Genomic DNA, 13650 nt, shown 5'->3' with positions numbered 1-13650 from the left:
TAACAAAAGTCTTTCAGCAAAACTCAGTAGATCTTCACTGATGTGCAGCCAGTCTCCCGGGCACATTTTCTAACTGAGGTCTGGAGGAGGGGCATAGAGGGAGGAGCCAGTTCGGCACTTTAAGACTTTTCAACTGTGTGAATGCTACTGCAGAACAGTCTATACCTCATGGTACTAAAATGGACCCCAGCATCCTCTAGGACGTAAGAGAAATGGCCGAAGTCAGTCAATACGTTCCAATAGCAGCGTACCACTCACCACTTCAGCAGGACTAGAGTCTTAGCAGCTGAATCAGCAGCAGTGATAAAAGTTAACAGGCAGCACTGGTCGTCCTAATGTGACTCCAGAGATATTCCCAACAGAGCTGCACAGCCAATGATGCGGTTTAACAAATACCAAACACCAGCACGTAGTATGATATAACTGAAGCTGGCATTACACAGAAGAAACTTAGCACCACTCCTCCAGAGGCTTTCCAAAGTAATGAGGTAGGCAACTTCTAAACTGCACCGGCAGGCAGTCACGCCTATGCATCTAAGTAATAAAAACGAGTTTTATGGTAAGAACTTACCTTTGTTAAAACTCTTTCTGCGAGGTACACTGGGCTCCACAAGGATAGACATTGGGGTGTAGAGTAGGATCTTGATCCGAAGCACCAACAGGCTCAAAAGCTTTGACCTTCTTCCCAAGATGCATAGCGCCGCCTCCTATATCACCCCGCCTCCGTGCACAGGAGCTCAGTTTTGTTATCCAGCCCAATGCAGTAGCAAGTAAAAGAGACAACTGCCAGTTGCCACAAACACCACTCTCCCGGCAGGAGAATTGTCAGCGGCTAATGCCATACCAACCCAAAGAAGCTCAGTGCGTCAGGGTGGGCGCCTTGTGGAGCCCAGTGTACCTCGCAGAAAGAGTTTTAACAAAGGTAAGTTCTTACCATAAAACTCATTTTCTGGGCTCCACAAGGATAGACATTGGGGATGTCCTAAAGCAGTTCCTTGCGGGAGGGGACGCACTGAAGCGGGCACAAGAACCCGGCGTCCAAAGGAAGCATCCTGGGAAGCGGCGGTATCGAAGGCATAGAACCTAATAAACGTTTTCACTGAGGACCACGTAGCCGCCTTCCACAATTGTTCAAGGGTCGCACCACGTTGGGCCGCCCAAGAAGGTCCAACAGACCGAGTAGAATGGGCCTTAATGTGATCAGGAGCAGAGAGACCAGCCTTCACATAAGCATGTGCAATCACCATTCTAATCCATTTGGCCAGAGTTTGCTTGTGAGCAGGCCAGCCCTGATTGTGAAACCCAAACACAACAAAAAGAGAATCAGATTTCCTAATAGGAGCAGTTCTCTTCACATAGATACGGAGAGCCCGTACCACATCCAAAGACCGCTCTTTGGGAGACAGATCAGGAGAAACAAGTGCCGGAACTACAATCTCCTGATTAAGGTGGAACGAAGAAACCACCTTAGGTAGATGGCCGGGACGAGTCCTAAGAACCGCCCGGTCACGGTGAAATATCAGATATGGGGAACTACAGGACAAGGCACCCAAATCCGACACTCTTCTAACTGAAGCAATAGCCAGCAAAAACACCACCTTAAGGGAAAGCCACTTAAGATCAGCTGAACCAAGAGGTTCAAACGGAGACTCTTGTATCACCTCCAAAACCACCGACAAGTCCCAAGGAGCCACAGGCGGGACATAGGGAGGTTGGATACGCAACACGCCCTGAGTAAAGGTATGCACATCAGGTAAGGTCGCAATATTTCTCTGAAACCACACCGACAAGGCAGATATTTAAACCTTGAGGGAGGCCGGACGCAGGCCTAAGTCCAGGCCCTGCTGAAGAAAAGCCAACAACTTGGCTATACTAAACTTGGAAGAGTCATAATAGTTAGATGCGCACCAAACAAAGTGAGAATGCCAGACCCTATAGTAAATCCGAGCCGAAGCCGGTTTCCGGGCCCGCAACATAGTTTGAATGACCGCCTCAGAAAACCCTTTAGCCCTTAAGACGGAAGCTTCAAGAGCCACGCCGTCAAAGACAGCCGGGCTAGGTCCTGGTAGACACAGGGGCCCTGAACGAGGTGGTCTGGGCATTGTGGAAGTAGAATTGGACGCTCTGACGATAGGCCTTGCAGGTCTGAGAACCAGTGCCGTCTGGGCCACGCTGGAGCTATGAGAAGCAGAATTCCTCTATTTCTTGCTTGAACTTCCGAATTACCCTTGGCAGGAGTGACACCGGAGGGAACACGTACGGCAGCCGAAACCTTCACGGTACCGCCAGCGCATCCACGAATGCTGCTTGAGGATCCCTTGTCCCGAAGACCGGAACCTTGTGATTGTGTCGAGACGCCATCATATCTACGTTTGGAAGGCCCTACCTTTCCACTAGGAGTTGAAACACTTCTGGATGGAGGCCCCACTCGCCGGCACGCCCGTCCTGACGACTGAGAAAGTCCGCTTCCCAATTTAGGACTCCCGGAATGAATACTGCCGATACAGCCGGTAGATGGACTTCTGCCCACTGTAGAATCCGTGAGACTTCCCTCATTGCTAGGCGGCTTTGAGTGCCGCCTTGATGATTTATGTAAGCCACTGTGGTGGCGTTGTCAGACTGCACTTGAACAGGACAGTTCTGAATTAAATGCTGGGCTAGGTTAAAGGCATTGAAGACCGCCCGCAACTCCAGAATATTGATCGAGAGGAGGGACTCCTCCTTGGTCCACCGCCCCTGAAGGGAGTGTTGCTCCAACACCGCACCCCAACCTCTTAGACTGGCATCTGTCGTCAACAGGACCCAGTCGGATATCCAGAACGGACGGCCCCTGCACAGTTGTTGGTCCCGGAGGCACCAGAGCAGCGACAGATGGACCTCCGGAGTCAATGAGATCATTTGAGACCTGATCCGGTGAGGCAGGCCGTCCCATTTGGCTAGAATCAGCCTCTGGAGAGGGCGAGAGTGAAATTGAGCGTACTTCACCATGTCGAATGCTGACACAATGAGGCCCAGCACCTGCATCGCCGAATGTATCAACACTTGCGGACGATATAGTAAGCAACGAATCCTGTCCTGAAGTTTCAGGACTTTATCCTGAGACAGGAACAACCGCTGGTTGTGAGTGTCCAATAGTGCTCCCAGATGCACCATGCTCTGAGCAGGGATCAGGGATGACTTCTTCCAGTTGATGAGCCACCGGTGGGCTTGCAGAAACCGGACCGTCACATCTAGATGACGCAGGAGAAGTTCTGGGGAATCTGCCAGGATTAACAAGTCGTCCAAATACGGCAGTATCCTGACCCCTTGATGGCGGAGTACCACCGTCATCACCGCCATGACTTTTGTAAAGACTCGCGGAGCCGTTGTTAAACCAAAAGGTAACGCTCGAAACTGGTAATGGCAGTTGCCAATCGCAAATCTCAGGTATTGCTGATGAGACACTGCTATAGGAATATGCAGGTAAGCATCCTGTATATCCAGGGAGACCATGAAGTCCCCAGGTTCCAAGGACAGAACTATAGAGCGAAGGGTTTCCATCCAGAACTTGGAAACCTTCACAAACCTGTTCAATGCCTTGAGGTTGAGAATGGGCCGGGAGGACCCATTCGGTTTCGGGACTTGAAACAGCGTAGAATAGTACCGCCGGCCCCTCTGCGCAAAAGGCACCTGTACTATGACTCCTGTATCCAGAAGGGTCTGTATCACTGAATGTAGTGTGTTTGCCTTTGTCTTGTCCAACGGGACATCTGTCTGGCAAAATCGATGAGGGGGTCGGTTTTTGAAGGCTATGGCGTAACCTTGAGTGACGACTTCCCATACCCCAGGCATCTGAAGTGGTCTTCAACCATTCCTGGGTATACCCTAGAAGCCAGCCCCCCACCCTGGGATCCCCCAGAGGGAGGCCCGCCCCGTCATGCGGCAGGCTCATCTGTCTTGGAAGCTGGCTGACGAGCCGCCCAGGCTCTTTTGGGCTTAGGCTTACCAGGTTTGGAAGTGCGGGCCTGCTTGTTGTACGGCTGACCTTTTGCTTTACCTGGAGGACGAAAGGGGAGAAAGGAAGTACCTTTAGCCTTCGACACAGAAGGAGCAGTACTTGGCAGACAGGCAGTTTTGGCAGTAGCCAAGTCAGCCACAATCTTATTTTAATACTCCCCAAACAGAATATCTCCCTTAAAAGGGAGTACCTCCAGGGTTTTTCTAGAGTCCAGATCCACAGACCAGGATCTCAGCCACAATATCCGGCGAGCCAGGACTGAAGTAGTAGAGGCCTTGGCTGCCAGGATACCGGCATCAGAAGCCGCCTCTTTAATATAACGAGAAGCTGTGACAATATAAGACAAGCATTGTCTAACATGGTCAGAGGAGATTTCAGCATCTAACTCCAAGGCCGATGCTTCAATGGCCTCTGCAGCCCATGTAGCTGCAATAGTGGGCCTTTGTGCAGCACCTGTGAGGGTGTAAATCGCTTTCAGACAACCCTCCACACATTTATCGGTAGGCTCTTTTAGAGACGTGACGGTGGTGACCGGTAGAGCTGAGGAAACCACCATCCTAGCCACATGCAAGTCCACTGGAGGAGGCGTTTCCCAATTCTTAGACAGCTCCGGCGCGAGGGGATAGCGAGCCAGCATCTTCTTTTGAGGCACAAACTTCGTACCCGGGATTTCCCAGGGTTCCTAACGTATATCAATTAGGTGGTCAGAGTGAGGTAAAACTTGTTTAATCACCTTCTGACGCTTGAACCTATCTGGTTTCTTAGGAGGAACGGATGGCTCGGGATCATCCGTAATCTGTAAAATTAACTGAATAGCCTCCAAAAGATCAGGAACATCCACATGTGAACCACCCTTCCCATCAGCCGTCTCCGAGTCAGAACCTGTGGGGTCAGTGTAAGTGCCGTCTTCATCAGACGAGGTGTCAGTGACAGCAGTGGATTGTGAGGAGACATGCGCTCGCTTCGAGGACCCCTTGGACGTAGGCGAGCGACGGTCAGACTTTAAAGTAGTCAGGGACTGGTTCAACTTCTTTATTTGAGCAGACAAATTGTCCGCCCACGGCGGGTTAGCTGCAGGGACCACAAACGGTTGCACCGGCATTGAGGGTCCCATAGGGGGTGTTAGTTTATGAACTAGCGTATGCAGAAGCGTGGAAAAAGCGGCTCACGGCGGGTCATTATTTGCCCCCGTTGCCACCGTCCCAATATAGCAGAGCGAGACCCTCTCCAGCAGTAGGGCACTCTATAAAAGTCACAGTAGCGCCACAGCAGCTCCGCTACCCGATCAGGTGCTGGCAGAGCTCTCAGCAGAGGCACAGAAAGGTAGCCGGGGAAGCGCGCACTGCAGCAGCGGGAGCAGGAGACTGGCATCCCACGTGGCGTGGCTGTCTCCAGGTCTACCGTGGAGCAGTTTAGAGGAATGGGCGGGCGGGCAGCAGAGCTCAGCAGTCCGCCCCCCAGTGTGGTGTTAAGAAGGGAAGGGAGTAGTGTTCCATGTGATGCAGCTTCCTCCCGGACCTCACATAAAACTCCTCACACAGCGGGCGGCAGGGGCCGGACAGGCTCAGAAATGGGCACTAAGAACTGGTCCAACTTATAGCTCCAGGAGGGGTGGGGGGGGGTGTCACAGGCTCTATCTACCGGATGATGAAGCTGGAAAGCTACACAGCCTGTGTGCTGCTCCATGTCTGTCGTAGCCACCCCCCCCCCTTTTTTTTTTTTTTTTTAAACGCTTAGTAGTTCTTGTTTCACCATTTTAGTATAACTAGTCCATGTGTGATGCATTTAGAATGTCACCAATGCAATTGCTTGTGGAGAAGCCCACTTAAAGAATGCACAACATTTGTAATTCTACTACCAAAAGCTCTACCTCATGCATACCCAAGTTATGAAGGCGATCTTTGGCTTGCAGCACGAAAATGGTGTGTCATCGGGACAAAGGCGAGCACCAGCACTTACCAGAAATTAAAAAATAAATGTTGCTTGCCTAACTAGAGAAAGTAAAAAAGAGTTAGCTAACCCATTGCAACGGCTGGCACAGAGTATTGAAGTAGAACTATGAATTTACCAGAGCAGTAAAACATAAAATAAACACAAATCAGATTTTCTTAAGAAACCCCGTTTATTACACTTCTGTACATTGCTGGGGTGACAGTGGTAGAGCACACAGTAAGTTCACGAGAAACAGTCTTAGGAAAAAAGTAGCAGTGGCTTTAAAAATGGGAAAATCTACTGAAATTATGTATAAAAATATTTAAACAGTGACCAACACTGAATTCCTTATTAATCCTGCCAATTTTATATTAAACAAAGTAAAAGTATTAGTTTGTTTAAAAACATTGAATATATTAAAACAGATTTGTGGCATTTCAAAAAGTAGACAAAGTAAACTAAAATGTACAAAAACAAAATCCACCCTACCACTGAAATTGCCATGGACTGTAAAAGGTCAATGCAGACAACATAGGTATAGTGAGTACAAAACAGTATTTCTTCCCCTTAATTTTATATCCATCTGTCACAATTTGAAAAGAAAAGGTTAAGCCCAAAACAAAACAAAAAAAATGTGCAAACTTGAAACTGTACAGCATAAATGATTTGCACAATGTTTTATCACAGCAGAATGCTGTTTTCTTTTTAAACAAACATGGACCTAGGGGATAAAAATGAAATTAATCTTAGAAGACAGTCACTTATTTAAAAAGTGAACTAAGACATTCACATAGAACAGTGGTTCCCAAACTCAGTCCTCAAGTACCCCCAACCGATCACGTTTTCCAGGTCTCCTCACAGAATCACAACTAAAAATTTGCTCCACCTTTGGATCTTTTAAAATGTGTCAGTGAGTAATGAATACATCTGTGCACCTGCTAAGTGACCTGCAAAACATGAACTGTTGGGGGTCCTTGAGGACAGAGTTTGGGAACCACCGACATAGAACAAGCCTATTCAACTTCTTCGGAATCTGTAGGCAGAAAAAACAAAAATGTTTGCTTCTAGAACCATACATGCATGTTGCCTTATGAATGGAAATGATATAAATTCAGTAACACCACCACTGCCTGTGATAAAAGACTGTATAATTATTTTTACTCGCTCATACACAGCCAATTTATGGAATACTGTAACTTTAACATCTCAAAAACAATTCAATACTTTGGGAAAAATCAACCACTTTGTGATTTCTTTAATACTCTACTTATTTGGTGGATAAAAATGCATTTTGTGTTTATATAAATCACTGATCACAGAAATGAATGTTATCTGTCCGTAAGATGGATGACTAGAAATTTGTATACAAATATTTGACTATTAAAAGAAAAAAAAATTAAAAATAGTTCAGATGTGACAATTTCACTAGATTTCACTCTTGTTTTTTTGCTGGTTTCTTGGGGAATTTTTCAGCACATTTCTAAGACGGAGGTAAACACCAGTTGATTCGGACATATTGTCATACTCAAATGGTGTGATTCCTTCTGCAAATTTACGAATATCTGGAATACCAGAATTGGGAGGATTAAACTCTACATATGTGGCCTCTTCTTCAATATCTTCAGTCTCTTGACTTTTCTCTTTGTCTTTTACATCTGATCCATTGGGCTCTGTAACAGCTTTTTCTAGGACATTAATGTCAACATTCTGTTCTTTGTTCAGCAAATCCTCTTCAGGAATTAGAGGGGATTTTTCGTCATGTTCTTGTCCAATTGATTCAAGTAACATATCAGAAGGCTTTGGTTCTTTTGCTAGATTTTGACTAGCAATCTTCTCTCCTGTGGCACGGTCCATTACAGGTCTGCCTGGAGATGAGGTGAGAGAAGTACCATTTAAAGGTGTATGAATATCCGAATCACTGTTCGTGTTCTCTGAATTTTCAAGAGCAGCCCAGATTAAGCGCTGCTGTTCTTCCAGCTCTTCCAAAGTCAATGTGTCCTCATCCATGGAAACTGGCCCTTGTGTTTTCAAGTGAAAACCATCCTTGGACTGAAGCAAAGGGGATCCTCTAGTAGGAGTTGTTGGTGGTGTGCCTTTTGGGAGCGGAGGAGGAGTTGGTGTTGGTGGAGGGGGTGGTATAAAATTTGGAGGTGTAGATGGAGGTGTTCTATGAATCCGTGTAGGTGGAGTATGATATGGAGATCCAGGAGGAAGAGGTGGCTGAAACTTAAAGCCTCTATCTGAATCTAAAAACATAAAAAGCACTATTACCAATATTTTAAGATACATGAAATATGGGGGGGGGGGGCAATTATCAGCTGCAAAAAATGTACTGAACCTTATTATCTATATAATATTTGTAGTTTATCTAGTCTCCTCAATGCGCACCCAATGGAAGGCTGGGCGTGTGCCCCAAAAGCTCCTACTGTGACGTAGACAGGACAGACCTAGGAAAGGAGGCCGGCCACCAGGGTAAATATGGGTGTAGGGTGGGAGGAATTGGGATGTAGAAGGGAACAGCAGAAAGGGCTGAGACTGTGGTGACTTTGCATACTAGTTCATAAATAAAGGAGCAAAAGCTACAGCATTAGCCCTTCATTGAAGTGCCACAGTTGTGTAAACAAAACACTCATGTCTACTACAGACTTGCCTATCCCATCCAACTCCCATCAGGAATGAGTTACACTGCCGCTGGAGCATTGATAATGGAAATTATGGTCTTACCTTGTTAAATGCTTTTCTTCACATCCATAGGAGGCATAGGGAACACTGGGAATTGCCTGGAGAGGAGAGTCTGAATAGTTACAACTTCTTTTCCAGCATGCTCAGGCTCACTCTCCAGCATACCCCGCCCCCAGCCACCTGGACAGCCAGCTAAGTAGCAATCCCAAGGCAGGAGCCGGGGAGAAGGAGAAAGAAGACTGGCACACACGCAGACAAACACCAGAGTGTGACCCAGATACTGGCACATAGGAACTACCGCAACAAGCCAGGCGCATCAGAGTGGGTGCCCAGTGCCACCTATGGACGTGAAGAAAATAAGATTTTACTCACCGGTAAATCTTTCTCGTAGTCCGTAGTGGATGCTGGGAACTCCGTAAGGACCATGGGGAATAGACGGGCTCCGCAGGAGACTGGGCACTCTAAAAGAAAGATTAGGTACTATCTGGTGTGCACTGGCTCCTCCCTCTATGCCCCTCCTCCAGACCTCCGTTAGGATACTGTGCCCGGAAGAGCTGACACAATAAGGAAGGATTTTGAATCCCGGGTAAGACTCATACCAGCCACACCAATCACACCGTATAACTCGTGATACTATACCCAGTTAACAGTATGAAATATAACAGAGCCTCTCAACAGATGGCTCAACAATAACCCTTTAGTTAGGCAATAACTATATAAAAGTATTGCAGACAATCCGCACTTGGGATGGGCGCCCAGCATCCACTACGGACTACGAGAAACAGATTTACCGGTGAGTAAAATCTTATTTTCTCTGACGTCCTAGTGGATGCTGGGAACTCCGTAAGGACCATGGGGATTATACCAAAGCTCCCAAACGGGCGGGAGAGTGCGGATGACTCTGCAGCACCGAATGAGAGAACTCAAGGTCCTCCTCAGCCAGGGTATCAAATTTGTAGAATTTTGCAAACGTGTTTGCCCCTGACCAAGTTGCAGCTCGGCAAAGTTGTAAAGCCGAGACCCCTCGGGCAGCCGCCCAAGATGAGCCCACGTTCCTCGTGGAATGGGCTTTTACTGATTTAGGATGCGGCAATCCAGCCGCAGAATGCGCCAGCTGAATTGTGCTACAAATCCAGCGAGCAATAGTCTGCTTAGAAGCAGGAGCACCTATTTTGTTGGGTGCATACAGGATAAAAAGCGAGTCAGTTTTCCTGACTCCAGCCGTCCTGGAAACATAAATTTTCAAGGCCCTGACTACGTCCAGTAACTTGGAATCTTCCAAGTCCCTAGTAGCCGCAGGCACTACAATAGGTTGGTTCAAGTGAAAAGCGGATATCACCTTAGGGAGAAACTGGGGACGAGTCCTCAATTCTGCCCTATCCATATGGAAAATCAGATAAGGGCTTTTACATGACAAAGCCGCCAATTCTGACACACGCCTGGCCGAAGCCAAGGCCAATAACATGACCACTTTCCACGTGAGATATTTCAGATCCACAGTTTTAAGTGGCTCAAACCAATGTGATTTCAGGAAACTCAACACCACGTTGAGATCCCAAGGTGCCACAGGAGGTACAAAAGGGGGCTGAATATGTAGCTCTCCTCTTACAAATGTCTGAACTTCAGGCATTGAAGCCAGTTCTTTCTGGAAGAAAATCGACAGAGCCGAAATCTGGACCTTAATGGAACCCAATTTTAGGCCCATAGTCACTCCCGACTGTAGGAAGTGCAGAAAACGACCCAGCTGAAATTCCTCTGTAGGGGCCTTCCTGGCCTCACACCACGCAACATATTTTCGCCAAATACGGTGATAATGGTTTGCGGTTACTTCTTTCCAGGCTTTTATCAGCGTAGGAATGACTTCTTCAGGAATGCCCTTTTCCTTTAGGATCCGGAATTCAACCGCCATGCCGTGAAACGCAGCCGCGGTAAGTCTTGGAACAGACAGGGCCCCTGCTGCAGCAGATCCTGTCTGAGCGGTAGAGGCCATGGGTCCTCTGATATCATTTCTTGAAGTTCTGGGTACCAAGCTCTTCTTGGCCAATCCGGAACCACGAGTATCGTTCTTACTCCTCGCCTTCTTATTATTCTCAGTACCTTTGGTATGAGAGGCAGAGGAGGGAACACATAAACCGACTGGTACACCCACGGTGTCACCAGAGCGTCCACAGCTATCGCCTGAGGGTCCCTTGACCTGGCGCAATATCTCTTTAGTTTTTTGTTGGGGCGGGACGCCATCATGTCCACCTGTGGCCTTTCCAAACGGTGTACCAACAGTTTGAAGACTTCTGGATGAAGTCCCCATTCTCCCGGGTGTAGGTCGTGTCTGCTGAGGAAGTCTGCTTCCCAGTTGTCCACTTCCGGAATGAACACTGCTGACAGTGCTATGACGTGATTTTCCGCCCATCAGAGAATCCTTGTGGCTTCTGCCATCGCCATCCTGCTTCTTGTGCCGCCCTGTCGGTTTACATGGGCGACTGCCGTGATGTTGTCTGATTGGATCAGTACCGGCTGGTTTTGAAGCAGGGGCCTTGCCTGACTTAGGGCATTGTAAATGGCCCTCAGTTCCAGAATGTTTATGTGTAGGGACGACTCCTGACTTGACCAAAGTCCTTAGAAATTTCTTCCCTGTGTGACTGCCCCCCAGCCTCGAAGGCTGGCATCCGTGGTTACCAGGACCCAGTCCTGTATGCCGAATCTGCGGCCCTCTTGAAGATGAGCACTCTGCAGCCACCACAGTAGAGATACCCTGGTCCTTGGAGACAGGGTTATCAGCCGATGCATCTGAAGATGCGATCCCGACCACTTGTCCAAGAGGTCCCACTGGAAGGTTCTTGCATGGAACCTGCCGAATGGAATTTTGCTTCGTAAGAAGCCACCATCTTTCCCAGGACCCGCGTGCAGTGATGCACCGATACCTGTTTTGGTTTCAGGAGGTCTCCGACTAGAGATGACAGCTCCTTGGCTTTCTCCTCCGGGAGAGACACTTTTTTCTGGACTGTATCCAGAATCATACCCAGGAACAGTAGACGTGTCGTCGGAACCAGCTGTGATTTTGGAATATCAAGAATACAACCGTGCTGGTGTAGCACCTCCTGAGATAGTGCTACTCCCACCAACAACTGCTCCTTGGACCTCGCCTTTATTAGGAGATCGTCCAAGTACGGGATAATTAAAACTCCCTTTCTTCGAAGGAGTATCATCATTTTCGCCATTACCTTGGTAAACACCCTCGGTGCCGTGGAGAGTCCAAACGGCAGCGTCTGGAATTGGTAATGGCAATCCTGTACCACAAATCTGAGGTACTCCTGGTGAGGATAGTAAATGGGGACATGCAGGTAAGCATCCTTGATGTCCAGGGATACCATGTAATCCCCCTCGTCCAGGCTTGCAATAACCGCCCTGAGCGATTCCATCTTGAACTTGAATCTTTTTATGTATGTGTTCAAGGATTTCAAATTTAAAATGGGTCTCACCGAACCGTCCGGTTTCGGTACCACAAACTGTGTGGAATAGTAACCCCGTCCTTGTTGAAGTAGGGGCACCTTGACTATCACCTGCTGGGAATACAGCTTGTGAATTGCCTCTAGCACAGCCTCCCTGCCCGAGGGAGTTGTCGGCAAGGCAGATTTGAGGAAACGGCGGGGGGGAGACACCTCGAATTCCAGCTTGTACCCCTGAGATACTACTTGAAGGATCCAGGGATCCACCTGTGAGCGAACCCACTGATCGCTGAAATTTTTGAGGCGGCCCCCCACCGTACCTGGCTCCGCCTGTGGAGCCCCACCATCATGCGGCGGACTTGGAAGAAGCGGGGGAGGACTTTTGTTCCTGGGAACCTGCTGTTTGTTGCAGCTTTTTCCCTCTACCTCTGCCTCTAGACAGAAAGGACCCGCCTTTTCCCCGCCTGTTTTTCTGGGGTCGAAAGGACTGTACCTGATAATACGGCGCTTTCTTAGGCTGTGAGGGGACATGGGGCAAAAATGCTGACTTCCCAGCTGTTGCTGTGGAAACTAGGTCTGAGAGACCATCCCCGAATAACTCCTCACCCTTATAAGGCAAAACTTCCATGTGCCTTTTTGAATCTGCATCCCCTGTCCACGGCCAAGTCCATAAGCCTCTCCTAGCAGAAATGGACAATGCACTTATTCTAGATGACAGCCGGCAGATCTCCCTCTGTGCATCTCTCATGTATAAGACTGAGTCTTTTATATGCTCTACGGTTAGCAATATAGTGTCCCTGTCTAGGGTGTCTTCCGACAGGGAATCTGACCATGCAGCAGCAGCACTGCACATCCATGCTGAAGCAATAGCTGGTCTCAGTATAACACCTGTGTGTGTATATATAGACTTCAGGATAGCCTCCTGCTTTCTATCAGCAGGTTCCTTTAGGGCGGCCGTATCCGGAGACGGTAGTGCCACCTTTTTTGACAAACGTGTGAGCGCTTTATCCACCCTAGGGGGAGTTTCCCAACGTGACCTATCCTCTGGCGAGAAAGGGAACGCCATTAGTAGCTTTTTAGAAATTACCAATTTTTTATCGGGGAAAGCCCACGCTTCTTCACACACTTCATTTAATTCTTCAGATGGGGGAAAAACTATTGGTAGTTTTTCTCCCCAAACATAATACCCTTTTTTGAGGTACCCGGGTTTATATCAGAAATGTGTAATACCTCTTTCATTGCCTCAATCATGCAACGATTGGCCCTAGTGGACATTAAATTTGACTCTTCGTCGTCGACACTGGTATCAGTATCCGTGTCGACATCTGAGGTAGTGGGCGCTTTAGAGCCCCTGATGGCCTTTGAGTCGTCTGGGCAGGCACGAGCTGAGAAGCCGGCTGTCCCGCATTTGGCATGTCGTCAAATTTTTTATGTAAGGAGTCGACACTTGCACGTAATTCCTTCCATAAGTCCATCCACTCAGGTGTCTGCCCCGCAGGGGGTGACATCACATTTATAGGCATCTGCTCTGCCTCCACATAAGCCTCCTCATCAAACATGTCGACACAGTCGTACCGACACACCGCACACACACAG

At 48.2% G+C, this 13650-nt stretch overlaps 1 protein-coding gene across 1 annotated transcript in view; it reads right to left on the bottom strand.

Moving 5' to 3' along the window:
• Positions 1–6100: 6100 nt before the first annotated feature.
• ZCCHC8 (zinc finger CCHC-type containing 8) overlaps positions 6101–13650 on the bottom strand; it is a 238495-nt gene continuing 230945 nt past the window's right edge. Inside the window, exon 14 of the mRNA XM_063964450.1 lies at positions 6101–8175. Within this exon, the coding sequence (XP_063820520.1) occupies positions 7355–8175 (821 nt within the window). The 3' untranslated portion in view covers positions 6101–7354. The remainder of the gene's footprint in view (positions 8176–13650) is intronic.

The sequence above is a fragment of the Pseudophryne corroboree genome, chromosome 1 (genome assembly GCF_028390025.1).
Source record: "Pseudophryne corroboree isolate aPseCor3 chromosome 1, aPseCor3.hap2, whole genome shotgun sequence".
Lineage (NCBI taxonomy): Eukaryota > Metazoa > Chordata > Amphibia > Anura > Myobatrachidae > Pseudophryne > Pseudophryne corroboree.
The sequence above is the reverse complement of the archived record's forward strand: the minus strand, read 5'-3'. Positions and strand labels throughout refer to the sequence as shown.